The sequence below is a fragment of the Pipra filicauda genome, unplaced genomic scaffold (assembly GCF_003945595.2).
Source record: "Pipra filicauda isolate LSUMZ 115617 unplaced genomic scaffold, ASM394559v2 scaffold347_size1265977_pilon, whole genome shotgun sequence".
NCBI lineage: Eukaryota > Metazoa > Chordata > Aves > Passeriformes > Pipridae > Pipra > Pipra filicauda.
In genome coordinates, this window is record NW_024104473.1 from 989,105 (window position 1) to 1,016,149 (window position 27,045).

The 27,045-nt window shown below is 51.6% G+C and overlaps 2 protein-coding genes across 7 annotated transcripts in view; one reads left to right on the forward strand and one right to left on the reverse strand.

Annotated features, from left to right (window-relative positions):
* Positions 1-27,045, forward strand: part of SEPTIN11 (septin 11) — a 73,935-nt gene that overhangs the window by 10,763 nt on the left and 36,127 nt on the right. For 3 of the 6 annotated variants that reach the window (XM_039384350.1, XM_027741150.2, XM_039384349.1), the window contains exon 1: positions 12,638-12,705. In XM_039384350.1, coding sequence (XP_039240284.1) covers positions 12,676-12,705 — 30 coding nt within the window. In that variant the 5' untranslated portion in view covers positions 12,638-12,675. Of the gene's footprint in view, positions 1-4,926; positions 5,038-11,909; positions 12,004-12,637; positions 12,706-13,700; positions 13,786-27,045 lie in introns of those variants that run through there. The other 3 variants (XM_027741154.2, XM_027741152.2, XM_027741151.2) reach the window with 3 other exon arrangements.
* Positions 7,664-9,787, reverse strand: SOWAHB (sosondowah ankyrin repeat domain family member B). Its single transcript, XM_027741199.2, has one exon. The coding sequence runs from the start codon at positions 9,785-9,787 to the stop codon at positions 7,664-7,666; it is 2,124 nt and encodes a 707-aa protein (XP_027597000.2).

Consider the following 27,045-nt stretch of genomic DNA (forward strand, 5'->3'; position numbering starts at 1 on the left):
CTCTAAGGAGCTGTTTGCATTTGCTCCTCACAGGAGGTGAGGGACAGTGCTCTAAAGTTATGGATCCAGGTCCATCTTTTCCTTCCCTTTGCAGCTCACCAGAGATCTTGGTCAAGCAGCTATTGCAGAGTGAACTCTCAGCACAGCCCACGGGTTACTGACCCTACAAAGGCATGTTTTCTAGAGGTCTGACAGCTCTGGCAGTTTTAAGTACTTATTTTTCTTCACAACATAGTTGTTTACTTTACATATCTGACCACATTGCAAACTTCTGTGACAGGGAACAGACCCTGGAACACTTTTCACTGGGATATCGCAGTAGGATAGCAGCATTTCCCAAGCCTCATATATTCCTGTGGTCTAGCCCCAGGCAAGCTGGGTTCGATTTGTACCTCATGATCAGCTGCAAGGGGACTTGTGTGGGGGTTGAAGATGGGGAATTGTGCCCTGACCTGCTGAATAAAACCTAAACCTACACAGGCCTCAAAGTAGTTCACATGGTGTGCTCTAATCAGTGAGGGAAAACCCCTCACAGTGACTTTGCACAGGGTGGGACCAGTGTCCATAAAAGCATTCCAGCAACCTTAGGCTGACTGATTTAGAAGAGCTCTCTTCTATCCTGACATATAGCACATACAGCATGCCAGGAGGGTTTAGAAACTCAAGCCATCTGGAGTTCTTTCCCACAAAAACATGTGTGTGCCAGAATTGGTCTCCTTTGAGCCACCCACAGTGAGAAGGGATTGTATTAAAGCTGGCTCAAGTTTCTTAAATTCAATTTCAGGCAAAAGAAAATTGTCGGCAAGTATTTGGAAAATGCCTTGGAAAGAACAAGCTGACAAAATGTAACAATCTTTGAAGAAACAGTAACACTGTCCATTCTGAGCCCTAAGACACTGAAGAGCCATCAAAGTGATGCTACGTGAAGTGCCTTCCTCTTCCTGCCATCTTCTCCCTCAGTGTTTTTTCAGCCAGATTTAGAGTTTACCTGAAATAAGTCCAGGGTCATGAGGGCTCCCTTAGTTCAGAGGACAGCTCTGTGCTTCCCTGGCTGTTGAATTGCAATAGACAAAGATACTCTCGGGGTTTAAGACTAACACTGATGGATCTCTTTAATACAGCAGCTATAAATCAGTATCAAATGGAGGCAGATCATTTGATTGGCTCCCACTATTCATGACAGGCCATTTTACAGGGTGACATCGCATCTGAAAGGTAAAGAAGCCAGTTAGAAATATGCACAGGCACACACACATTTGGAAATACAAGTGGCAGTTCAGCAAGAGCGTCATTCCCAAGCACCGTGGGCAGAGCAGAAACCCTGCTTCTAAAGCCTCTGAGGGCTGTGGTGCTCTTGGCTGGGTCCATGAAAGGATTCTGGCCACAGCATGATGAAATGAGGCAGTGGTGGGGAGCCCTGGGCACTGCAGGATGCAAGGAAAAAGGACGGCAGACAGGATTTCTCACGGTGACAGGAAGAATTGGGAGAGTGTGACTCATGCCCAAGACCTCAGCCGTGACTCAGGACTGGGGTTGCAGCACGCCTGCCAAAGTCTGCATGATCCCGAAATCCAAGGGAACCACCACTGCATCCTCCCTCCCCTTTGACCACAGGCAGAGGAGAAGGACTTTCCAGGTGCCATGTCTGAATGCTTGGACACACAGATCCATGGCTGACTGCTGCTCCTCTCGAGCACAGACCATCCAGCGGCTAAAAAGTCACCCAGCATGAAATCAACAGGCAACCACGAGGAACTGCAACTTTGGGCTTGTTGGGAGGCAGCAACGAGGAACCAGGGAGAGGGCAGAGTTGCAAGAGCTTTGCTTGAATCATCTCTTCAGTATTTATAAAGCAAAGAGACAAAAAATCCAAATCAGATGCAAATAACTGCTGAACTCAAGCATCTGCATTCCCCTTGAGCCTGCCATTCAGCAGATGACTAAACCAGCTCTAGTGTTTATGCAAAGGAAAATGTGCAACTTCCCTTGGCTGTGCCCATCTGTGTGCCTTAGCCTGCAGGCCAGGCTGCCAGCCTTACTGACCTCTTGGAGATGTATTTATTAAAGCCACTTGCCTGGAAGCTGCCCTGCCTTGGCAAGAGCACTGCATTCCTTCTTTTTCCCTCTAAAACACTTAAGCCACATCTAGTCCCTGAGATGTACAACTTTGTATGGTGCCATGCAGTGCCTCATCTTTCTCTGGAAACAGATGTGTTTTGATACATACATCCATGCATTGTGAAACAACGTTGCCCAGCCCCCTCTACAGAAACCAGTCTTTATACATGGGGATTTCTGATGGGGTTTGTCAGCTTCTTGTGCTTGCTGTGAGCTCACAGCTCCTACTGCGTGCTACTTGCTTCTCCCTTGGGCCCCTCTGTCTTCCCTGGCCCATAGCAGGCTTGCAAACAGCCTGGCTCTGAGGGCAAACCCTGCCCTCATCCTTATCAGCTGCCCATTTGGTTCTCAGGCCACTCTAGATCCCCTCTCCAGGCAGCATGAGAACCACGGGGGAGATGAGGAGGGTGCAGTGCTTGGTGACGGGGGAGCACAGCTCTGCATCCCTGTAGCAACAACACTGAGGCCCGGGAGGTACTTCTTGTCCTCTCTGTGAGTGACACTCAAGACCTTCCCATTTCCCTTAAACATTCTCTTCTGTTTACCAGTGACGTGCAACTCCCACGTGGACTTTGGACAACCTGAGATAACACCTGCCCTGTGCTTGGCTGTGCAAAGCTATTTGTCCCCTGCAGCGTTGTTATGGGACTCCACACACTAATTCAAATTCTTCTAATTCCCACTTTCACTAGAATATTCCAGGCTACATTAAAGACCATAGAACACCTCTTGTGGTATCAAATCCACCAGAACATTCCTTCAGTCTAGAACCGCGTGTCAGGAAAGCCAAAAGAAAATATTTAAACGAAGAACTCTTTTCACAGAGGCCCTGCAGCAAGGAGGAAGCTCAAAGGATTTTGGCCCTTGCTTCCCATGGCAGCCTTAGAAATGCCAGCTGAGGCCACACAGCCTGACAGCTTGTGTGGAGAACCTTGCCTATGGTTTTGGTGGGTGTTCCCTTCACAACAGAAATTCTGACTTCTTAAACAAGTTGCTTCTTAAGCAGTTCGCTTATGTTTTATGGACAGGCTGTAGAGTAAGAAAGCCTTGATAGACATTAGGAGCTAAAATGCCTCTGCCAAAATCCAATCCAGATTTAAAGTACCATGAGCCCTAGGCTTATTTAAACCACCCAGAAAGAAGTTTTCTCTACCAGGTCAAATTAATGGCTCTAATGAAAAAAATAACCTGCATAAAATCATGCCTCTGCATCTTTGCAGAGAGGCTACTGCAGTATGTGCTCAGTTAAGTATTTAATGCAATACTGCCTCACCAGCAAACCTTTCTTGGTATCTTAAAATACATTCCTTTAAATTAATGGTAAAACACATTTTCTTTGCTTAAATAGCCTCATGTTGGGAATGAGGGGTATTAATTTAACCAAACTAAGAATTCTGCTTTTAGTGCTTTCCAATGAACCCACTTTCCAAAGAAAATATTTTTCCCTGAAAGGATAACGATTTTCATTTAATGGGGAAATTTGGGCTGGAGAAAACTGTACTGTTCATTGCAGAGGGGGGGTTCTTATTGTAAACCCCACTCTGCTAAGCTGCCATCTGCTGCTACTAGCAGGAAATGTAGTCATGAGAAATTCTAACTTTACTGGGATTTAGTAGCAATTGGGGTTGTCTCATTACTTCCCAAAAGTGTGCAAGACTTTCTTCTCACTGTGGAGTTGTATACAAACTAGTTCATTCAAATAGCATTCATCACAGTAGAAAAAAGTGCATTTTGTATGATGGACTTTTCAGTGACGGGTTTGGGGGTTTTTTTTAATTCTACAAGTTCTCTTTCTCTCTGCTTCATAAAGTGCTGTGATACAAAGGGTGCCCTGGCCTTTGGCTTGGGTTGCCAGTGCTCTGTGCTATTGCTCATCCGCTTTGCCCAGGGACACTTCTTTAATTGCAAGAAAGCCTCTGGGGTTGTTTGAGCTGGGCTCCCACCACTGCTCCAGCCTTTGGTCCTTGTTCAGAGGCTTGTAAAAAAACCGGAACTGAAGCACAGCAATTTGTTCCCAGCTTTCTGCTCTCGGACTGGGAAGCTCAGTGTACATTTGGTGTGTTTGCAGGTGGGAAGCTCCTCTTGATTTGCTGAGTGGGAGGAGCTTCGTATGTTCAGGGAATAGCCCTGCCCCAAAATGGGACTGCAGCTGACTGCTCCCTGTTCTGTGCTGGGTGACCCATCCAGCACTGCTGGGTGCTGGTGTAAGCACTGTTCTCCAGCTCCTGGTGTTTAAGAAGCCATTCTGTTGGGCTTAAGTGACAAGGACCCTCTAGGCAAAGGCCAGCTGGCAATGGACAAACAGACTTCATTAGTAGCTGTGCAATCACACTGGACTGCCAGCTCACCTGGGCAGCTCCTGAGGGAAGGTTGTGACATGAGTGTCACCAGAGCCACAATTTGGGAACGTAATCAAGGCCTTCACAAGATGCACATCCAGCTCTGCTGTGCTGTCTGCCTTTAGCAATCTGATGAGTGTGTGCAACAGTGTGTGCCCCAGGAGCAGGGGGGTGGTGACAAGGGGGTACTGAGCCTTCAGGGTTACCTTCACCATAGCTTTGTAAGGCTCTGAGTGCTCAGGCCTGGCAGGATGTGATGGGCAAAGGCCACTGTGTGAAAAAACACCCCCCTCCTCTGAAGGCCGTGGGTTTTGGAGTACAAAGCAGTCGGTCAGAGATAAGCATTAAAGAGCAGAGGGGTGGACTTTATCATCAGCAGCTGACAAGTGGGAGGTGTGTCTTCAAATGCAATGAGAGGAGAGGGCAGAGTCCTGCTGTGCATTAATCTATGACATGTCCTGTGTTTCAGGGTGGTGCAAAGTCAGATGCCTGGATTGGGTGTGAATCCAGGAGCCACGTCCAGCTGCAATGAGGAAACAGGAGGGTGCACAGGTGTGGAAGTGGCCAGGCAGGCTGACAAGTAAGTAGTAAGGAGGTCAGGAGAGCTTTGAAACTGAGATGCTCAGGCTGCATGTGTGTATACCCAGAGGTGGATTATTCCTGGGTGACTGGATCTATGATGCACCGGGGTGGCAATGTGATTCCTCCAGGCATGCCTGATAAAAGATCTGGCCCTGCCTTCCACAGTGGGCTGGAGATGGGTTTCATCCTGCCCATTGCTTATTTCACCAGCACAAAACTTGGAGGATGAGGCTTTCTGTGGGTTAAAAGAGTGGTCATTGCCACAAGCAGTGACTGACTGCTTTGAAAATGTGGTGTAGGAGCTGTGCAGTATTACCAATATTAACAGTTCTAATATCACTAAGGTGATAAGCCAGAGTGAATGCACAATGGATCCAGTATGGAAAGTTTTTCTCAGTTTCAAACTTCCTGACAGTTGCCTTGTAATTTAAAAATTGGAGAAAGCGGCTTATCTGTGTCATCTCAACTGGCAAGCAACCAGTGGGCACAAAATTAGGTCACGACTTATTTAGTTCAGCAGCCTAACAACACTGCTAGGGAGAGAAAAGGGCTCTGAAAAAGATGACAGTGAGGTCTGCAACAGTGTGCAGAAAAACAAAGTGCCACTTAGGTTTGCATCACAGAGGAAGGTCGTGGAAAGGCTGTAAAATGAGAATCCCAAGGCAGCACTGTCCCAGCAGCACGGAAGGGGGAAAACCTTATCCTTTGGAAGCTGCAGGTGTCTGTGGAGAACCAATATGCTCCCATCAGACGGCTTTAGTCAGCTCACAAACTTCTTTCATTTGGGGTTCCTTCCATGAAGTTCCATGTATAGGAAGGCTCCATAATCCCCAGCTGGATTGAAGGGGAAGGGAGATACACAGGATTCCTTCTGCTGCAGGGAAGTCCTGGAGGGCCCTCCAGGTGCCCGTGCCAGTGGCTCAGAGGCCACTTTAGAGTTGAATTTCTTATGAGTTCAAGTTTGTGTTGTCCTCTCAGAGAGGAATGATCATTGACAGGACACTGCCTTGGTTTACTGAGCTCTTTCCCCTGTAAAAAGAGAAAACCTAGCTGGGAAAAGGCCCCAGCCTTTCATGGCCACAGAGTCAGGCAGAGTAGCTTCCCTTCTGCAGGAAAGAGTTCCTCCCTCAAATAAACCCGGAGCAAAGCGGAGACCTCAATTAGTGCTTGAGCAAGGACTCGAGGCATTCCCTGGCACGCGTGTTATGCAAGGGTCAGGTTCTGCTGCCCTCATTCCCGTTCCTCCCCGAAACTGCAGCCATTTAGGCACATGCCTCAAATCCATGAGCAGTCCCACCTCCTGCTGTGGTCTGCTCCAAAGCCTCCCACTGACACAGAGCCAGCAGCCCCGGTTTCACTGGTCCTACAGCTGGGGTCACCCAGCAGCAGGAGCACCAACCAGGGAGTGATGGATCTCTGCCTCATGAATCTTAGCTCTCTTCCTGCCTTCAAAGAGGATCTATAGGAGAGCCAGGGTAGCTGCAAGATTAACTTATTGCATTTTTGATGCTTTAGAAGCTCATTTGTGCTAAATCAGAGAGCAGACCACATTGTAGGACCCACGTAATCCAGTGATATTCCCAAAGACAGCTTGTTATTTGTAAGCTCTGAGGAATGACTGCACTGGATATCTCCTCACTGCACTTGGCCCCCCAGTCCCACCTGCTCCCATCACATGAATACCTAATAGGCAATTTGGGGCTGGGGTCTCTGGAGAAATGCAGCTCTGGTTATGAACCTGCCTTCCCCCTGCAAGCCTGGGACCCGTGCTACAGCCCAGCTCCATTTCTGCCCAACAGAGACTCCTGCTGCAATGCTTTCCATGCCCAGGCGTGGGAACAGGGCTCTACCCACAGTGTGGGGACCGCTTCCTAGTCCTGTGGTGTGAGGAGAGCGGCTGGAGTTGCAGGAATGAGGGAGAGGCATCCATGCTGCTGGGCAGCCCTGGGCAGTTGTGGAGGGGAGCAGGGCTGTGATGCTGCCCTGCATTCCTTTGGGCATGGGCTGGTGGGCAAGGTGGCCTGGGAAACACCTTTCCCTACTCCAGGCTCTCCCACTGCCACCCTCTGCCCCAGCCAGTGGCTCTCTGAGGACTCTTGCTGGAAGGCTGGATCTTGATCAGCTGCATTTTTAAAAGCGGGACTCATCCTTAATCTGCTGGGATTAAAAAGGGATGCAGTTTTACCACTACCCAGAATTTAGGTGGTGTAAACAAGTGTTTTGCAAACACCAGGACCAACAACAATCTGTCACTGTCAGCAAAAGCAAGTGCTCCACCCTGCTTGGGGCCAGGCTTGAGCTTCACCCCAGACCCATGGTCCCACTAACTGGTGACCGGGGCTGCACCCAGCAGCTGGTGCCAGCCCTGTGGGCAGCAGAGGACTTGATTCCCAAGGGTTCTGCCAGCTTCCAGCAGAGTCGCTGCATCCTCTCACGGGTAGAAAAGCAAGAAAGGGGAGGGAGGGCAGAGAGGCTTAGACAACGATTCATTGGAATAATTTAAAAGTACATTCTGCAATAGGTTCAGTCTGTTTCACAGCTTAGTTCTGCCTGCGTGGCTTCCTCTCGCAGGATGGCCCCCAAGGTCCCGTCTCCACTGGCAGGGGATGCCAGGGAGCCGTCCGTCAGTCACTCTCGCTGCTGGATCGGTGGGATGCTGCCCCACGGCCATGCTGCACCTTGAGGCAGGAGGGCAGCGCTGCCCTGCCAGTGGACAGCGAGACCTTGCTGACAGAGGACACGCTGCGGGCCAGGGGCTGCGTGGGGAACATAATTATGCCACGGGGTGCCTCCAGGAGCTGCCAGATCTCCCCCGAGGTGGAGCCACGCAGGTACTCCCAGGGCCGGCGCCCGCTGCTGTCCCGCACCTGCACCTGGCAGCCGAGCTGCAGCACCAGCACCTTGATGACAAGCTGGTGGCCGTGTATGGCAGCCAAGTGCAGCGGCGTGTACCCGCAGCCCGAGCGGGCGTCCACGTCCAGGGCCAGCCCCGCCTGCCGCGCCGCCGCCGCCAGCTCCTGCAGGCCGGGCCCGTCGCCGTGCTTGGCCAGCCAGTGGAGCACCGTGAAGCCTGACATGAAGTCCCGCAGCAGGGCCAGCTCCGGCTCTTCCAGAAACAGCCCCCGCACGCGTGCCCAGCACCCCGCTGACATCGCCACTAGCCAGGCGTGCTCCCGCTGTCCCAGTGGCACCGATGGCCCCCGGCTTAGGGCATTTCTAGAGGAGCTCTTGGAGAGCGTGGTGCGGGGCTGCCGCCCACACTCCTCGGGCAGCGATGGGGGCGTGCTCTGCACCTCCGACAAAGCGAGCTGGCACCTGATGCTCCTGAAGACAGGCAGCGGTGCTGGGGGACAGCTCTCTGGGGCTTGGGGCGCTACTGGGCCCTGTGCTGGCTGCAAGGGCTGGGATGGAGGTGGCCTGGAAGAGGGTGGCTGCAGGGAGCGGGATGGAGCTGGCTGAGTGGGGGAGTGTGGCAGGGATTGGGATGGGGGTGGCTTGGTAGGGGGTAGGACCCCAGGACCTGACGGCAGTGTGAGGGTTTGGCGTGGGTACAGCAGCAGGACTTGAGGTTGGGTTGGTCCGTTCGGGGTCAGCCCCCTGAATCCCCTCGGCAGGACTGGGGATGGCCTGGTGGGGAGCTGCTGCAGGGACCTGGACTGTGATGGGGGCAGCCTGGTGGAAGGGAGCACCTCTGAGCTTGATAAAAGTGGGGATGAGGAGGGGCTGGCAGGGAGTGCCTGCAGGGACCGGGACAGGGGCAGCACCCCCGGGGCGGACAGCAACGGCAGGGACCGCGATGGGGGCAGCTCGGTGGGGGACAGCGCCCTGGGGCCCGATGACAGCTGCGGGGACTGGGAGGGTCCGGTGGGGGGTGGCCCCCTCAGGCTTGCTGTGGGCGCTGGGGCCTTCAGTAGGGGCATCCCGGTCGGGGGCTGCGGCGACGGCCGGGGCTGAGGCACCCCCGGGCCCGACGGCAGCGGTGGGGACCGGGAGCGGGACGATGTGGCAGAGGGCGGCCCGGCGGCAGGCAGCGGCGGCGATGGGGGCCGGGGCGGCACAGCGGGGGCCAGAGCCCCAGGAGCCGAGGGGAGCAGCGGGGGCCGGGAGCGCGGTGTGCCGCCGGGGCGGAGCGCCCAGGGCCCCGAGGACAGCGGCTGGGTCCGGTACGGGGGCGGCTGCCTGGGGGGCGGCGGGGAGAGGGAGCGGGGCGGCCCGGCGGGGGGCGGTGCCCCGGGGCCCGGCGAGGGGACGGCGGCGGCGGCGGCGGCAGCAGCGCGGCGCGCCCGGCGGCACTCGCAGCAGGGACCGCCGCGGCCCCGGGCGGAGCAGCCCCCCAGCACGGCGGCACTCCTCGGGGGCTGCCCCCCGCAGGGCCGCCCCTGCTCCGCCGCCTCCCCTCGGGGGCCGCGCCGCCCGTCGGGGTCGCGTCGGGGCGGCGGCGGCTCCGGCTCCTTCTTTGCCTCCTCCCGCTGTTCCTCCGGCGGCGGCAGCTCCTCATCGAGGAGGTCGCGGTACCTGCGGCGGAGGACGATGTCCTTGGAGGCGCCGGGGGCGGCGGCGGGGTGGACGGTGGCCAGGGAGTTGACAAGGCTCTTGAAATACTCGCGGCGCTCCCGCCGCTGCTGCTCCGTCAGCGCCGGGTCGCGAAGGAAGCGCTGGAAGTGGCGGAGCAGCGCCGAGTTGGGGGCTCGCCCCCCGGCCGCCCAGAGAAAGTCCAGCACAGCCTCCTGGCTCAGCTCCCGCGCCATGCTCCGGGCCGGCTGGCTCTCGGTGCTCCGTGCTGTGCCTCGGTGCTCGGCGCTGAATCCAGGTGCGGCGGGGAAACCCGCCTCCTGCCGCGCCGGGCCTCTCCGCCTCCTCCTCCGCAGTCGGGCCGCCACCGCCCGGTCGCCTTTGCCCGGGGTGGTGGCCCCTGGGGCGGCGAGCTGGGGTGACAGGAAAGGGGAAAAGCAGGATACGGGGGCTGGAGGAGCTGAGAATTGCGAGGGTCATTTGCTGGCAGGTGGTGAGAAGAAAGAGTGGTTTATCAGTCATTATGTCAGTGAACGGACAGGAGACGATAGACACAAACTGAAATGCAAGAAGTTCCATTTGTGTGTGAGGAAAAACTATTTTGTAGTGAGGGTGGTCAAGTACTGGAACAGTTTACCCAGAGAGGTTGTGGTCTCCATTCTCAGGAGATGCTCCATGGGACACCTGAGAAGGGACTGCACCAGACCGTGTCCAGAGGTGCCTTCCAACCTGAACTGCCCTGTGATTCAGCTACTTAGGAAAACTGGCAATAAAGAGTCATGAACGTGCTGTGGTTCGAGTGAGCTGATATTACAAGTGTGTGGGATTGTACCCATGTACGACAACCACATACAAATACCAAGAGTGCCTGCAGTCAAATCATATCTCATCTCATCTCTGTATCCGCTGCGGGGCTGAGATAGGCTGGACACACGTTGTACCAGTGTGGGGATCTCACGTTGTTCTTTAGTGCTAATTCTGTTATCACAAATGTGTCTGTAACAGCTGAGAGGGATGGGGAAAGTCAGAGCCCCGGTGGGCAACGTGCCCTGTGCGCACCAAACAACTGACAGCCCCTGCCCCGAGGAGTCTGGGGAGTGGATAGTGGGTGGAAAGTCTAGGAGAGAAGGTGTGCTGGATTTTCTGCCTTACCATCATAGAACAGAGGCGTGGAGGGACTGAGCTCAGTGTAAGCTCACTGGCTTTAAAGAGGTCTGGATCAGGCCCTAAGTCACGCTCCAGAAACCATCTCTGCTGCAGGCTCCCAGCTATCCATAAATATTTTTAGCTGCCTGTCATGTAAGCAGCTGGAATATCCTCCAGCCTGCTGCAAACCCTCACAAACCACGGGCAGAGATTGCAATAGATGATGTGTGCGAGCTACATCCCATCAGTGGTGTTCATCTGGGTAGGGCACAGGTGCTGGGAAGAGGGTAAAGGCTTATGTTCATATTTTATCATTTTGTACGTGCTTTTGATGCAGTTCTTCCAGGCATAAATATGTTTCTCCCTCCTCTTCTGATGAGCCCTGGATTGCAGTCAAAACAGTGTTTGTTAGCAGCACACTCTCAGTGGAGGCGTCTGAGATGAAATGAATAGAGCATAATGGTGTAGTTGTGATCACAAATAAGAAAGGAGGGTAGGTTGTGAAGATAAAAAATCCAAGTAAACAACAGTGGTACATGACAATACAACTACGAAAGCGTTGCTTTGGCTTAATGAACTGAAGCATAAGCAGGAGGCTCTCCATGATATCACATTGTCCTGGTTTCAGATGGGGTTTTTACTCCCATCTCAACAGCAGGTCTCTTGATTCTTTGGGTGAAATTTGAGTGAGCTCATGGTAGTCAGAATCACAAAACGGAGGCAGGACCAAGCATTACTTCACCATGAAAGAATCAAAAATAAGCCCACCACTTAGTCTGGTAGCTTTCTGTTGTTGTGTGATAAGGTGTTGCCTTTAGTGAGCTATGTACCCGTGTTTGTTCATAAACAGGAGGTAAGTTACCAAACTTCTGTGTCTGCTTGTGTATCTTCTCATCCCCTTTAACTGACAAATTGCCCTGCAACTGATACAAAAGGGCATTAAACGCTGACCTGCCGTGTCTACAAAATGATGTCAAACAACTTTGGAAACATGGAAAAAACTCCTGTGGGGTCTCTAGGATGAGGGACTGGCCATTCCCTTTTCTTGGGAAACGATTTGTTAGCAGCAGTTATGAAACTTTCAGGAGCTAGGGGTCTGCTTCTTCCCAGTGAACACTAGGAATGCAAGGAACTACACTAACTGAGATCTGGAAAGATTGCAGAACATTTCTTGGTGTTGATGGTTTTTTTTTTCCTCCCCTGCTCTTTCAGCATGAACAGCCATACCCAGGGAAGTGTGTATGCCTGAGTATCGTGGAGGCAACTCGACCACAGCTCTCCCAGCCCCGGGCCAAGGAAGGACACGGTGAGTCACATCAAGGGTTTGCGAGTGAAGGAGATTTTCGTGTTGGTTAAGTTGTGCTGATGCAGGAGTATCATGCGTGCCTCTAATTCAGAGCAGGGGAAGCAGTGTCTGCCTCACCCACAGGTGCAATGAGGACACCTCTTGAGATACGATCGTCGGGTGTTTCCACTAGGGGCTGCACTGGTCCGAGCGCATTTCCCAGTGCAGGCACGCTCAGCACCTCCTCACCTGGAGCCCTGTGTGCGGGAGGAGTTTGCTACAAGAGCAATAATGAGTCTAATATCGAAGCCTCCCTCGGATATTAGCATGAACACCTAAGATGTGTGTGTCATAAAAGCACTGCATCAGCTCTGCTTCCAGAACGTTCCGGGTAGAACCCCCTCAGGGTCCGTTGGTGTAGCAGCTGTGCCAGTGATGGCTGCAGCTGTGCCGAGTTAAGGGCACTGCCCAGGTGCAGACGCTCAGCCCCTGATGGGCGGCGGGGCCGGGTAGTGCTCGTGCACTTCCATTGTTTCTGCCTCAGGCTGGGGGTGACCACTCTGGAAGATCAGCTCCCGAGTTCTTCCAAACCTGATCAAAAAAAGCCACAGGAAGGAGAAACTCTGTAGCCCTCGGCAAACAGCCACGTGCTTCTTCGTGGCCCCACAAAAATGGGTTTTGGAGGGAAAAGGTATGAGCTTGATATCAAAGAGTGTACAAATGGTAAGTGCATTGCTGAGGTCTATTTGCTTACTGCTCCCTGGGGTTGTTTGCTTGTAGGAGGTGCTCTCAGCTTTTATCCTGCTGGCTTTTTTGGTTTGGTTGGGTGGATGTTCACATATGGGAGTAGCTCTGATATGTCTGTAGTTCAATGTATCCTTCATGTGTGCAGCAAATTGGGTCTGTGTCTTCCCTAGCCTTCTGAGGTTTTATGCTTCACAAAGCACTGCAGGGCTTCATCACTACCTTGGTTGAAGATTTGCAAGCAGACATATTAAGTTTAGCCCTAAGACTCCCACGTTTGCAGGTAAAGGGATGTCATGCTTCGCACCGGGATGTTAAGTGTTTTATCAGGTGGATCGGCAAGGAGCCAGCTGGGCTTCACTTCGTCCTTGGAAATCACTTGTGGAGTGGGAGAGCGACTGGCCGCCATGGCTGTTGTTTGGTATGCCCAGTTGGTTGAAAAACAGAATGTGTGTTTCACAGGAGAGCTCGGAGAAACGAGAGGAGCGAGGTGTCAAGTTTTGCCCTCTGTGTCGTTATGCAAGGGCGTCAGGGGCTCCTGTGTGCCTCTCTGTTACGAGTATCTCGTTGCCGAATCCCCAGCCTCGTTCTTCACCGAACTGGTGGCAGCAGAACCTTGTCGGTCGGTTGCTTGGCCATCAAGGATCCCTGGAGCACACGGGGCTGTGCTTTAAGCTGCGGGGCTGCCAGGGTGGGAGAGAGTGACCCTCTGGGGTGACGGGGACGGTACCAGCGGCCCGGCTCGGGGGGCGCGGGCGGGAGAGGGATTAGCGCAGTCACCGCCGGGGATGGAGCGCAGCCCCGCGGGGCCGCAGCCGGCTCTCGGGGCTCCCCGAGCGGCGGGGCGGCGCCGGCCGGCCGCCCGCGCTGCCCGTTGTGCCCGCGGGAGGGCCGGGGGGGTCCCGCCTCGCCGCCCGGCCCCTTTGCATTGCGCATGGGCCCTCCCCGCCGGGTGGCCATGTTGCAGTGCTAGCAGGCGGCGCAGAGCGGCGGGCCGGCAGCGCAGGGCGCAGCGCTCAGCACCGCACCGCGATGGCCGTGGCCGTGGGCAGACCGGCGGTGCGCGGGGGCAGCGCGGGGCTGGGGGCGGGCCGGGCGGGGGGCCGGGGGCTGCGGGGGCGCGCTGCCGGCGGCGGGGAGCCGGGGGTTGCGGGGGTGCGGTGCCCGCGGCTGGTTGCGGGGGCGCGATGCCGGGGGGCGCGGTGGGCTCGCCGGGGCGCCGCCGCCTCTGCCCCTTCCCGGGGCCGGAGGGGCCCGCGCAAAACTTTTTGTCTCCGTTTCGGGCCCGCGGCTCGTGGCTGCGGCGGGGCCGGGCCGGCGGCGGGCAGCTCGTCCCGGAGCCCCGCGCTCCGAGCCGCGCGGGCAGCGGGGAGGCGGCGGGGGTGGTCCCCGGGCTGCGCCCGCCGGGACCGAGCTGTGCGGTAGTGCTGTGCCGCGGGTGTTTCTGCCCCGCCGCTTCCCGCGGATGGGAAGAGCTGGGAGCGGGCAGGGCAGTGCCCCGTGCGGGATGGGCAGCCGGGCGGGCGGGACGTGCCTGCATCCCTTGGGGAGAGGCGCTGGGCTGCGGCGGGAGAGGCACGCCAGTCCCGGAGTGGAAGTCTTCCGAGAGGCACGCGTGTCTTGCGTTTTCCAGCGTGACCGTTTCTCTCGGGATGTGGTGGTCGGGAGTCTTTTTTTTTTTTTTACGTGCATGTTGAGAAGGACAAAAGATTTCTCCTTTACGGAGAGAAAGAAAAAAAGCCTAAACCTACAAAAACTAGCAGATGCCGCTCCCGGAAAAAAAAAGGCGAGTCTCTCTTGCATCCAGCTTGAAGAAACGTGAATGAAACTCCACCGTGACCAGACTGAATGCACTTTTGTGCATCGTCGGCCGCGGGAGGGAGAGACTTGACCGACTTCCCAGCAACTTTTTCAGTGCTTGCAAGTAACCCAGATGTTGCCCATGAGCCGAGGACTTGAATGTGGCTCCTTCTCATAATAAGAGAATGGTCTGCGTTCAAGATGTGACCAGAATGAGACAGTTTCTTTTGGCGTTTATTATGTGCTTGTGGATCTGCGGGGCTGTAATGTTCCTCTGATGTGGCAAAGCAAATGTATGGAGATGGGGTTTAATGGTGTTACTGGAGGTGGGGAAGTTATGCTGCTAAGCAAAATAAGAGCTGATGTTTGTTAACAGAATACCTATAAATTATATCAGCTATTTGTAAAGCTTCTTCTGAAATGATTCCTTGATCTTAAGGTCTGAAGCATGCTTGGAAATTGAAGTTTGTCTGTCAGTGTAAGAAGATGCATTGAAATCATGGCTTCAGCTGGTTTTTAGGGCAGGCTGAAGGGTATTGCCAAGCCTTTTCACTTTGTGTGGAGCAGCAACCTCACAGCATTAATAGGCTGAGGAACGTGGCTTACTGCAAGACGTGATTGCTGTTTGTTCCTGAGTATGTGTTTTGCTTTATTTTTTTGTCATTATGTTAAGCTCGTGCTGTCACTCAGCCTCTCGTGTTTCTGGTTAATCCAAGTCCATGAGCAATCCCAAAGCAGCATCCACAGAGGGTTTTGCAGTAGTTAAACCAAATCCCTGTGTGTGTGTGTGCTGCTGAGTCCAGTCCAGTGGGGCTGGCTGCAGGATAAAGCATCCTTCAGCATGAGAAGCATGTGCGTGTGGGAGAGGGAAGGACGAGGGCACTCGGCGTCCTTTGCAAGCAGCTGGTGGGCAGACCCTTCACCCTCCCGTGTAGTTGCTTTTTGAAGAAGAGTTGTTTTATCTTGAGGTGATAAGAGAAGAAAGGACAGTGGGCTGACACTCGGGAGGCATTGGGGGTGTTTTGTCTTGCGTATCTTCTTATCTAATCCTGTCTGCTCCCACTTTGCCTGCTGCTGTTGTGTTGCTGGGAGGGTGGCAGGGAGTTGGAAGAAATAGTTAATTATATGTTAGAGCAAGGCAAGACTGGTGAAGATTTGCTTTGCAACTTTCTTGCAGAATGTGATTAAGTGGAGCCTTGAGTGGTATGCGTCTGGTTGGAGGGAGAATTAAAGGAAGGGGGAAAGGAAAGGAATGAAACCAAAAGCGAGTCAGTTTGACTTAAAACGATGATAACATTCCTGAGTCACAACCTTTTACGTCCTGGCAGGATATGACATTATGTTAATTGTAAAAGCATGCATAAAGAATAACTTGAGCAAACTGCTCTGAAGTGTCTGTGTTTAATTGTAGCTGAGCAGGGCGTGTTTTGGTAGGATGGGCGGCTTTCATTTTTAGGCCCTGATCCCACAGATGTGAGGGCACATGTGTAATGCGCTGCCTGTAATTTCATTTGCCTTAATGGAGCCTGCTCTGGGTATGTAAATGTAAAGGCATGCATAAGCAAAGCTTTGGCAGGATTGGTGCTGGGAGCTGCCCTGGGAGCTCTCAGCTGATGAAAGCCGAGCATGTGCTTAAACATGCACCGGGCTGGAAGGATGCACATGGTCATCTGGGCTCAGTGTGAGATAAGACACTTGCAGTCTGGAAACGGTTGAGGTGTGCTAGATATGGGACCCCTTTCTTCCTCCTGGGTTACTTCCCAGCATCTTGACCAGTGTGGGATGGGTTCTTAGTAGATCAGAGCGTGGAAGAGGGCTCTGGCCTGCCTACCCTTCTCTTTATGTGTTTATCCCAAATGTTTACAGAACCGGAGCTTGGTCTGTTACAGGAGCGAGACTCATGTTTACAGTGATGTACACCCTGCTCCAAGTCAAACAGAAATTGAGGGAAAGTGAAGCTGCAATGCAGATTTGACATGGGAACCATGGAGAACCTTATCTGAGAGATTAAAACAGTGTAATGCACTCTCCCATCTGTTTTAAAAATACTTGATAATGAGAGACTGCTGGTTTCCATGGAGGGGAGGAAGGAGAGGGGGACGGGAAGGTAGAGCAAGAGATGAGCACAAAGAAAGGGGGTGCCCCCTTGTCTCTGTGAGTGTTTCTGTGCTCCCAGTAGCTAAGTATCTGGTCACAGTGAACGTGTTGTGGGCTTAGGTGGCCCTGCTGGGGCTGCTGATGTGGCCAGGGCACAGGTTTTGGCTTCCTTGCCTGCTTTCAGCTGCTGAATGGGGCTGCTTGGGCCTGGCCTGGCTCAGCTGTCTGCACCAGGGATGCAGACCTGGGTGGTGCACAGAGAACTGTATTCTAGTGCGTGACCTCTTCATTTCCTTTATTCACCTCAGCACCTTGTTCGCAGTAGGAAATTCTTTCAGACAATTCTTGTTGCTCCTGTTGATGTTAACAATGGTGGGAACTTGCCTCCTCCTCGCCTTTTTTCAGCACAGTCTTGGGTGTGGGGCAGGTTATGTGTCCAGCCCACCACATGCTCAGGGCCTCTAGCTTTTCCAGCACGAAAGGAGCTGACCAGGAGTCAGGATCTGATGGAGATGTTTGGAAAGGCTTTACTTTGTGTAGATGAAATGATCAGGAATCAATTCTAGTGTCTGAGTAGGGCCTCTAAAATAATGATGGGGATTGATTAAGTAACCAGCATGAATCTGAGAAGTAAAATATTCACTCAGCGCTGGGGCATGTTTTGTATGTGCCCTTCCCACCCCTGCAGCCCCCGAGAGAGAGAGAGAAAGCTTGACTGGCTGGCTGCCTGTTCTCGAGTCACTTGAGGGTTGTTGGTTCTCTTTCTGTGGCTCTTCCTCCTGAGGTGATTCCTAGAGCATGGTCACGAGGCTGCTCAGTAGCTTGTGGCTTGCTTTGCAGGAGAGATGCCAGGGGGACAGGGTCTTCTGTTGGCTTGGCAAACGCTCCTGCCTTTCCCAGCCTCGTCCTTGGTGTGGTTTGGCTCTAGGCTTTGGTCCTGTCAAGCTACAGTGGCTCTTGCGGGGAAAGATCCAGGAGCAGCTTCTGTGTAGAACAGTTGGATGCAAGCAGGTGATTTAAAAATAAACAAAAAAGCCTCCCAATAGTATTTGAAGCTTTTTTTAGGTACGCTCTTGAGCTGCCTGTGCTTCCAGCCCTGTGAGCAGCTCTGCAGCCTACTGGAGTAAGTGATGCGGAATAATGGTTCAGACAAACACCACGGCGTGGGGAGAGCTCAGCGTTAATTCTGCTGGAGGTGCTCCAGAGCAGAGCCACAAAACCAACTTCAGGGTCTTGCTCTCTTAGCTCAGAGCGGTGGTAACAAAAATTAACCCCAAATGTTGTTCATGATTACTACAATATAAGTGCTAGTTTGCATGCTGCTGTGTGATGGGAATAGGAGATGCTCCTTCATCCCATCTGGATGCCCTTCCCCATCCTCTACATCATGGTGCCTGGTTTAGACGTGTGGGCAGGACTTGCAAGAGTTGCCAGAGCTCTTCCTGTCCACAGCTCGGGCAGGTGTGATTAATGTGGCTTAGGCAAGGTCCACTTGGCCAGGCATGAGGCAGTGGAGAAAGAGCCGTGAGAAGGGGGAGCAGCTCCCTGTGCTTTTCCTTTAGCCCTTCTGGAAGCTTTCTCCCTGTGGAGTGCTCTGCTTGTCCCATGTAAGCGATGCTCTCTTGGCATGGGCTGCAGTCCAAGGGCCATTATTGCCATTTCCCTGGTAGTACAGGTATTTTGCTGAGCTCTGATTTATAAGTCTTGAGCTATCTTTGGGACTCCTTACTTAAAAATACACCCTATGCCTGTGTTTAGGAGAGTGTCAAAGTAGCCTTAGGATCTGAATTTGCAGTTAGAGCTTTGAAGTTGCTCAAAATAGGAAGGAGATAAATCTTTTCTTGCAGGCTTAAGCTTTTTGTTTTCCATAGTAGCATCCCACATACAGTGTTGTCAAAGCACAGACTGCTACTGTTTTTGGGGAGTTGGGGTTTTTTTCTTCCATCTCAGCTTATAGCTTCTTTAGATCTTTATTGTCTAATGATATTCTGTTGCCATTTCTGCATCCCACATTTATTTTCAGATGGGATTTAGCTGCTGGAATTATGTTCCTGAAGTACTGTAATTGTTGGTTATTTCTTTACCAGATCTGGTCATGAGTACTTGGCACAAGTTAATAGAAAAAGACCTGTTCTAGAAACGTTTTGGTTTTGCCACAGTTGTTGCCTGCTTTGCCAGCGACTCCTGAGAATGGATTCCTGTGCAGAGCAGTAGTTCTAGTAGAAATTGTTCCTGGAAATCTTCATGGATATTATGTATTTCATTCCGAGATGATATTAACCTCTCTCACGTGGTGGGTGTGGAAGCGAGAAAGTGCTCTGAGTCCTGAGGGGGATCTTTTGTGAATGACTTGCAGGACTTGAGGGCTGTCCGTGGCTCTGCAGGTGTTCTGCCGAGCCTGGGTGTTTCCCTGGTGGGTTCTGTGGGTGCAAAGTGAAGGACAGTGTCCTGTGTAAGCAAGAGGATCAACAGAAACTGCTTGCCAGGCACGTGGTGACTGCACCAAGTGTGTGAAATGCTTTGTGTAAGCACCGAACACGGCTTGAATGGAGGTTCTGGCAGTCTGGGGGAGGCAGCCTCTGCTTTGTCTGGAGAGGAAAGGAAGGTGGGAGAGGAGCAAGTTGGGTAGATGGCTTGCTTGGTGACTGCACGAGCTTGTGCTTCCTTCTTCCACGGAGCAGAATGGAGGCTGATTCCCAGGGAAGTACAAAAGTGAGAACTGCAGGAGAGGTAGAATTGCAGGGCTGCTTTTTAGTCTTCCAGGTAGAGGTTCCCAGCTGTAGCCACAGCCACATCTTTGCGTTTTGAAGCACACAAATCATCTCCTTTCAGCCTCTGTGAAAACCCTTCTCCTCCAGTCTGAGTCAGCCTGGGAGCTTTTGGCAGCTTTCAGATGAATGAAGAATGTCAGGCTGATGGTCCTGGCTTAATTTTTCTGGGGCAAAATTTGGCAGTCAGCAGAGCATCTTGGAAATGAAAAAGTTTCACCCTGGAAAGGTGAAGGTGCCAGCTTATCACTGACACTCGTTCCTGGCATCGCTCTGCAGTAAAATGTATTTCCCCACATCCTCCACATGTGTGCAGGAAATGTACAGTAGGAAACGCCAGTAAAGAAGTGGTGCATAAATATAGTTGTATTTGTTTCTTTGTATGATTCAAGATTTTTTTGTTCTGTCTCCTTTTCTTTTAATTGGTAGAGTTACATTTTTCTGTATCCGCACAACAAAAGTAGAAACACCATGGCTAATGGTACTTCAGTAGTCTTTGTTGTTGTTTTGTTCCTAGTTTGAGGTGTCAAGACTGGTTTTGTCAGAAATTGTTGAATTAAATAATTGGAGCCAGTGCTCATTTATTGTCAGCCTTTCCAGCTAAAAGATTAGGGTGTCGTACTGTGAGCAGGTATTGCTCGCGTTTACATGCCGGCAGCGATTATAAGGCTTAACGCAGCCATCTGGGACTGAACATATGCACAGCCCTCAAATCTTCATGGCAAGACCCCCAGAGGAGCAGGGATTTTGCCAGATCGTCTGGTGACTTGCGCTGGTGATAAATCACACCACTTCCCCACCACATCCATTGGCTGCTGCTTTTTCCTCCCTCAGATCTGTTTCATGTCCAGGTTGGGCTCTGGCAGGTCTCAGTGTGCCTCTTGTTTTTTGGGCAGTCAGAGTTCTGAGCTCTGAGATTTTTTGCCTGAGTGTGAGCACAAGGGTATGGACACTGTGTGTGTGGGGGGAAGTAATTGTTGAAATCCTGTTTCAGCGACTTTATCTGTGAAGCTTCCCATAGTTGTGGCCAGGTAACCCAACTTTCTGCTGTTGTGTTTTTTTAACAGAAGAAACAATGAGTGCCTTTGTTAGCTCATAGAATCAGATTAAGATTTTTAATTACATTTGAAAAGGGTTTTGTTGGTTTCCTATATATTGTATGTAACTTCCAAGCCAAGAAAAATCCCTGGTGCTTTTAAATGAATGCTTTTCTGCCACAAACTCTCTTTTATCCCCGAAAATGCCAGCCTAGTCTCATTCTGTTTCATCTGCCTCATTAATATTAAATACGTGGCACTTTAATATGGCAGCCGGAGCAAAGCAGGGAGTTTCAGCTGATATCTGACAATGGCAAGCTGAGATTAAATGACACCGCGGTGCAATCGCTATATATAAAGTAATTGGTGTTTTTCAGGAGCATTTGACCTAATTTGGTGGGGTCTTTTTTCCTCCCCTTGTCTTGTGGGGAAGGCAAAGGTTTGGTGATTGCAACCCAAGTCCCTGGTGTCCAGTGGAGGCAGAATGCAGCACCAGACCCAGGAGCTGCTTCCTGCTGGGGAGAACCTGCATGGAAGTGTCCGCTGGGGCCCAGGGGCAGCTCTTGAGGAGGCCGTGGTAAACCCTCCTGGTGCTCTGAGTTACAAAGAAGCTGCCTGAAAGTGGAAAATAAACAGCTTCTGGGAGAAGTGCCTCTCCTTCTGGGATGCACAGCTGATGGTCACTGAACAATTAGAGCGATTCACTTTGATTTCTGATACATGATTGAGTAGTGCTGTCAGGGGACCTTGGGCTGTGTGTTTCCAGGTAGCTGGATATTCACCCTAGTGGAAAGCACTCTTACTATTCAGCATTTGGAGATAAGCAATTATTAATTATTAGAACATTAACTACAAGAGCCACTTGGGCTTAGGGCTTGTGTGACTGGCATGCTACGAGTGTTCCACCTTCTGATTTGGTGGGTGGTCGTGGGCAAATGCCTTTGTTTTCTCCATAAGTAAAGCAGAGGATAATTCCCTGCCTTGTCTTACCAAGTTGTGATCAGTGAAATAATAGCACAGCCACAGTCACCTTTGCAAACCTCGCCCTCTTGCACCAAGTGGAGTGAGATCTTGTGGCGCAGAGGCATTACCAGACTAATGCTTTTAATTAAAACCACTTGCTAGAAAATAACTATTCAAATAAGGTAATAGGCACGTTATGTTTTCGAGGAGATAGAACAATAAGGAGGAAGGGTTTAAAAGCGAGCAGCATGAGTAACTCTGACCTTGTTTCTCTGGGTTTACGGTAATGCAATTGAGGGCAATTTTCACATAGAGCATTCCTAAGTCGCAGTTAATTTCTCTGTTGTAGCCCAGAATTGCTTAAACATGAAAGCCTGAGGTGTTTTGTTGTTTAAGCAAAATATTATTTGAAATTGTAGTCTGATGTGTGACTCCTGTCTGTTTTTGTACACAGCTACGTTTCCTCCAGGATTGGTCTCGCCAGGAATGGAGCTCAGAAGAGTGTTTTTCCAATGGGATGTGCATTATGGGTTTTGATATAACCTGAGGAAAGCAGTATTTTTTCATAGCCTAACCAAGTAACCTGATGATTTCTTGCAGTGGGATGAGCCAAAAAGCTAGAAGTATAAATCTAGACTAGCTGTGATACAGCTTACGTGCTGTTGTGGTTTCAGTTTGAGGGGAAGTGTAAAGTTCACACAGGCTAGAAAACGGTCCATGTTTCTGGCATGAAGTAGGTGGTTGGTCCCCGTGTAAAATGCACAGTAAAAAGTCCCAAGAGAAGAGCGTGTGGATGTTGTCTGCATCCACACCACCTGTGGTAAATGAGACTTTCCTGGAGTGTGTGTGCTGCAGCATCTGGGCAATTAAAAGCTGTTGAGGGCAGAGGCCTGGTATTCCTAGTTTGGTGCTGTGCCTTGCAGAGATGGGTCATGGCTCGGTGTCTGGAGTGCAGTGGTGCTGGATGGTAGGAAGGAGGATGGAGAAGGTTGAATGTTTGCCATCCTCTGGGGTACTGTCTAAGTAGGAGGATGTGTAAGTAGGAAGATTGTGCAGGTCCACTCTTGAGGTTTATGCTCCAGTTTGCAGCCTTAGGGGCTGAGTGACCTGAGAAAATGTGAATTCAAACCTCATGTGCCCAGGGAAGGGCTGCTCCGGCCTCTGCTGACTCTCCTGGGATTGGAATGCGCTGCTGGCCTGCAGCAGGCACAGGCTTGCGCTGTGTTGGTGTGTGATGTGCAGAGTGGGAGCCTCAACCATGGACAAACCCAGCTTCTCCTCCTGGACAACCATGGAAGGAAGAGCTGGGCATTAGCTTTCCTCTTGGAAGGCTTCCCAAGTTCCTGGAGCAGTGATTTGCCTGTCAGACCCCAGCGATGTGGAGGTGGAGTCTGCATTGTTAATAAGGAATATGCAGCAGCAGATCCCTTGCTTTGATATCTCTCATTAAATAACTTGAGCCAAGGGCAAAAACGTGCTCTGCACATGGGAATTGTGCCCCAGTTTTGGGATAGGCAGATCTGCAGCACTTGGAGCCGTAGAGCATGTCAGAGCAGGGAGCTCCTTCATGTGAACTAATCTTCCCTAGCCCTCTGCAGGAGGCGCTCGCTCGGAGCGGCGCCTTCGGGTCTGTTTGTCTTCCCGAATCCCTGGGTTTGGCTCCGTGAGTTTGTGACAGGCTTTACCTGCTCTGTCAGGCCTCTGGAGCCTCGCTGCTGCAGGGAGCCGGAGCCCGGTGCCGTGGAGCTCTCGGCAGCAGCGCTGCTCAGCTGTCACAGTCGCTCCTGCTCCGCGCAGCACTCGTGCTCGGCTGCGCTGTGCTATGTGCTGGCCAAGCTGAACACTTCAGTGCTTGGCTCACGGATGGATACCTCACGTGCCCTGCTGCCTGTCCCGGTGCTTCCAGGAGGAGAAATCCAGCACCGTGAGCGCACCGAGCTACAGTGTAAAGGAACCGCGGGAGGTGCAAGCTAATGGCAAAGAGCTTATTGTTGGTACTCAGAGAAACAGCCCTGCAAAGTGTTCCGTTCCAGAAGCTGTCCTTGAGCTGTGGGTTTAACCAAGTGGAGTCCAATATATATTGTGTGTACTCATAAGGCTGCAAGACTTGGAATTCTGTGTTTAGCTTGACCAGGACAAGTCTGAGCAGCTGGGCTGTGCAGGAGTGTAGTACACTGGAGACTTGGTTCTGTTCACTTTGGGGCTCTATGGGAGAAAAACATTGGAGCTGTGGGGTTTGTTTAGCACTGCGCTGTTACAAGCAGTGGCGTGGGTTGTTACAGCACAAGTCTTGACAGGAGGGCAGAAATTAAAATGAAGTCTGTATCCATCTGCTTTTGCGTTCCCTTCAAAGGGCAAACATGACTGGGGTGGACAGTGGAAGCAGAATGTGGTGGCCAACATTAATTAATCTGTGAGGGTGGATACTGGCTCCGGTTTAACCTTTTAGCAGGGCTCCACCAACAGCTAATGGATGTTGCAGCAGCCTGTGTATGGAATAATTTATGAATTTGGAAGAACACGGTTCCAGAGAATGTGGGTGAATGCCAGTGGTTTGCAAATCTCTGCCAGTGGTCTTGTGAGTGGCAGGCTGCTGCAGGAAAAATAACATTGGATTAGCTCAGGGTAATGTTTGGAAGTGTCCCACTTAGTTCCTAAAGCCTGGCCCTTGTGCAGAGCTGCACTGGGCTCTGGGCAGGATACTCAGAAGTTGCAGAAATGTATTAAATACACCAATTGTGCGTGCACCAAACAAGGAGTGAGGAACAACACAGGGAGATGTTTTTAGCTTCCGGCTTTTCCCAAGCACCTTTTGAAGTACTGTTGTCGTTGGGGAAGACAGTTTCCTTGTTTCAGGTCCTTGGACTGCCTGGGCACATGCCAGATTGCTTGATCTCACAGCTCCAAGGCAGCTCAGTCCCTTTACCTGAAGGAATGGGAGCCTTGCCTCGGCCCCAGACTCCAGAGCCGGATGGGATCCCAGCAGTTTTCCCCGGCCTGTTTCCAGCTTTGCGTTCCTGCTTTTAATTAAACTGTCGCGACACTGCAGGCCGAGCAGGACTGAGATACCAGAAGCCAAAGGTCCAGCTCACAAAGGTGTTTGGGAGCCTTGGAATGCGGATGGGAAGCCTTTGACAGCGCATAGGGCAGGATCAGGGCCTGCCTCCCACTAATTGTGGTTTATTTGCTCTCTGCTTATCCAGCCACTCTGTGCCAGGGCCGAAAACACCACTGGAGTCTGGTTCTAATAACCAAGCATAGCATCACAACTGAGGGGCACCTTGTGCCACAGCTACCCCTTTGCAAGCCCTCACAAGTGTCTCACTCTGCAAAAGTTCATGGGCACTGTTTACCTGTGAGGATCCTTGTGGATTTGAGTTAATTACAGAAGGCTCCAAGGAGATTTGCTGTAACTCGGTTGGGATGGAGGACTTGGGGAAAAATAGCTGGTTCTGGAACCATTGTCGGCAGGGCACACCAAACACGAAGCTGATAGTACATTTTGGATCAAGTCCTTATTTGTAAGTCAGAAGAGGATTTTATTATTACAGGATGCATTTAATTAGCATCTGGAATGTAGCCACTAATGTAAGTTTGTATAGAAAGACTCTTAGAATTTTCCTTTAGGTGTTGTTGTTTTCTACATGTAGGTGTTCAAACAATACTTAGTGTTAATAAAACGTAGCAAGGGCCAAAGGGAAAATATTTTTCTTTTGCTTATTTCTTTGTGCTGTACATTTACACAGTTCCCATTTGGATCTTTTTGTTTTGGGAGATGTATGCCCCTTTTTTCTAGAGCAAAAATGGAAGGGATTCACAAAGAAAAACTTAGCTTATGAAAACATAACAGTTGGCTGAAGAGTCAGGGACTGGAAGCATCTGAACCTGCTTAAATGAGGGGAAGTGTGGGAGTGGGACTTAGGGGTGTCACTGGAGCCTCCAAAGCCCTGGCTGTGAATGGGGGGACTTGCAGCCTCTCTGTTGGAGACTGACTTTTAAAAGGAAAGAAACTCCAACCCCTTCAATTATATCCCTGTCCCCAAACATTGCAGAAGGACCTTTACTGGACAGAAATCGGTTACTGAAATGGCAGCTGAGCCAGCCTTGTCCTCCTCACAGCCCCAGCCTGGCTGTTTCCTGGGGATGGGGAAGGAGGGACAGGGGAACTGTACAGCCTTGTGCTTTAGTAACAGACGTTCAGGAAGGGGGGTTGTGGGCAGGGTTTTCCATATGTGGCAACTTACGCCGGTTTTGCGTCTGACTTTATTTGCATTATTAGGATTTAACTAATAAATCTGCTTTAAACCTGCTTGAAATCCGTGACGATGTGAAATTGCTGTTTTCCAGCGCTGAGTTGCTGAGGAAAGGCTTTCTCCAGGCTGTGTGTCTGGTCTGCGTGGCAGATTATAAAGGTTGTAGCACAGCACGCTCTGCTCTGTCGTTGCTTCCCCTGCGACGTTGCTTTTTGTGTTAACCCTGACATTTGCCTTTACTGCATACTTGAGAGACTTCTGGTGTAAAACGGGGAGGTTGCACAAATTTCGGTAAAAAGTTGTTCTGTTGCTTTGCACTGTGTACAGAGAAGTTGACTTACGGTGTTGTGCCCAGCCCTTCGCTGTGAGCTGAAGCCCAGGGCAGGAATTGGGGCTCTGGTTGCAGATGAACTCCCTGCCCTCGGTGCTGGCACAGCCCCGCTGCCTCTTGCCAGGATCCAGCCCTGGGCTGGAAGCTGTGCTCCAACAGCTCAGGGGCCCGGTGCATCCGCTGAGCTGTGGTGTGCCCTCATTGCCTTCGCAATGAAATCCCACCTGCACCAATGAAACTATTTATTTTATTCCCCAGGAATTCCTGCCGCAGTAATAGAGGTGTTTGGAAAATAGGTCCTGGCAAAAGAACCTTGTCAGACAAGCCCGAGGTGTCGTTGCCTGTAATTGAGGGAAAGATCCCTCATCTCCTGCAGGAAAACTTGTACAAGCCTCTCTTGTTGTAGGGTGCTGGTGCTGCTTGAGCCACCTTTGCAGGCCACTGTGGGCTTTGGGATTCCTGGCTGGTGTGTTTGTGTGTTTTGGAGAGGAGAGAGAGGTTGGGTGCAGGAGGGCATTTGGCTGTGCTGTTGTGGGAACTTGTCCTTCTGTCAAGTCCTTCACACTGTGTTAGTTTGTCAAGAGCAGCTTGAGTGCTAGGAAAGCTATTTGTCTTTTGGGGTGTGGGGAGGAATAACTCAAGATAAACTTGAGTGCAGAAAATAGGCAGCGTGGGGCTCTTTATGTTTCCGAGAGTTGGGTTAAATCTCTAGAATAAAAGGTTTATCTCTGATGCAATCCAAAAACTGGAGCTGTAAAGCTCATCCTCCGATTCCATGTGACTAGAGAGTTAATCCATTCTTCTGGTGCTGTGAATGTTTGTTTAACTGTACATTTATGGAGTTCAGATGGTCTGCAGTGTGTGTTGGGCAATTGCCGGTGTCCTGTCCAGGGATTCTCTATGACTTGGAGCATCACCAGGATTGTAGTGGCCATCAAACGCTGTTGTGATCCTGCCCCTTAGCAAGTAATGGATGTGGAAAGGACTGTGGGAACATTCCTGTCTGCAGTGAGAAGAATGTTTTGTCTTTCACTGTCGATGGACTCCAGAAATGTGAGGTCTCTGTAGCA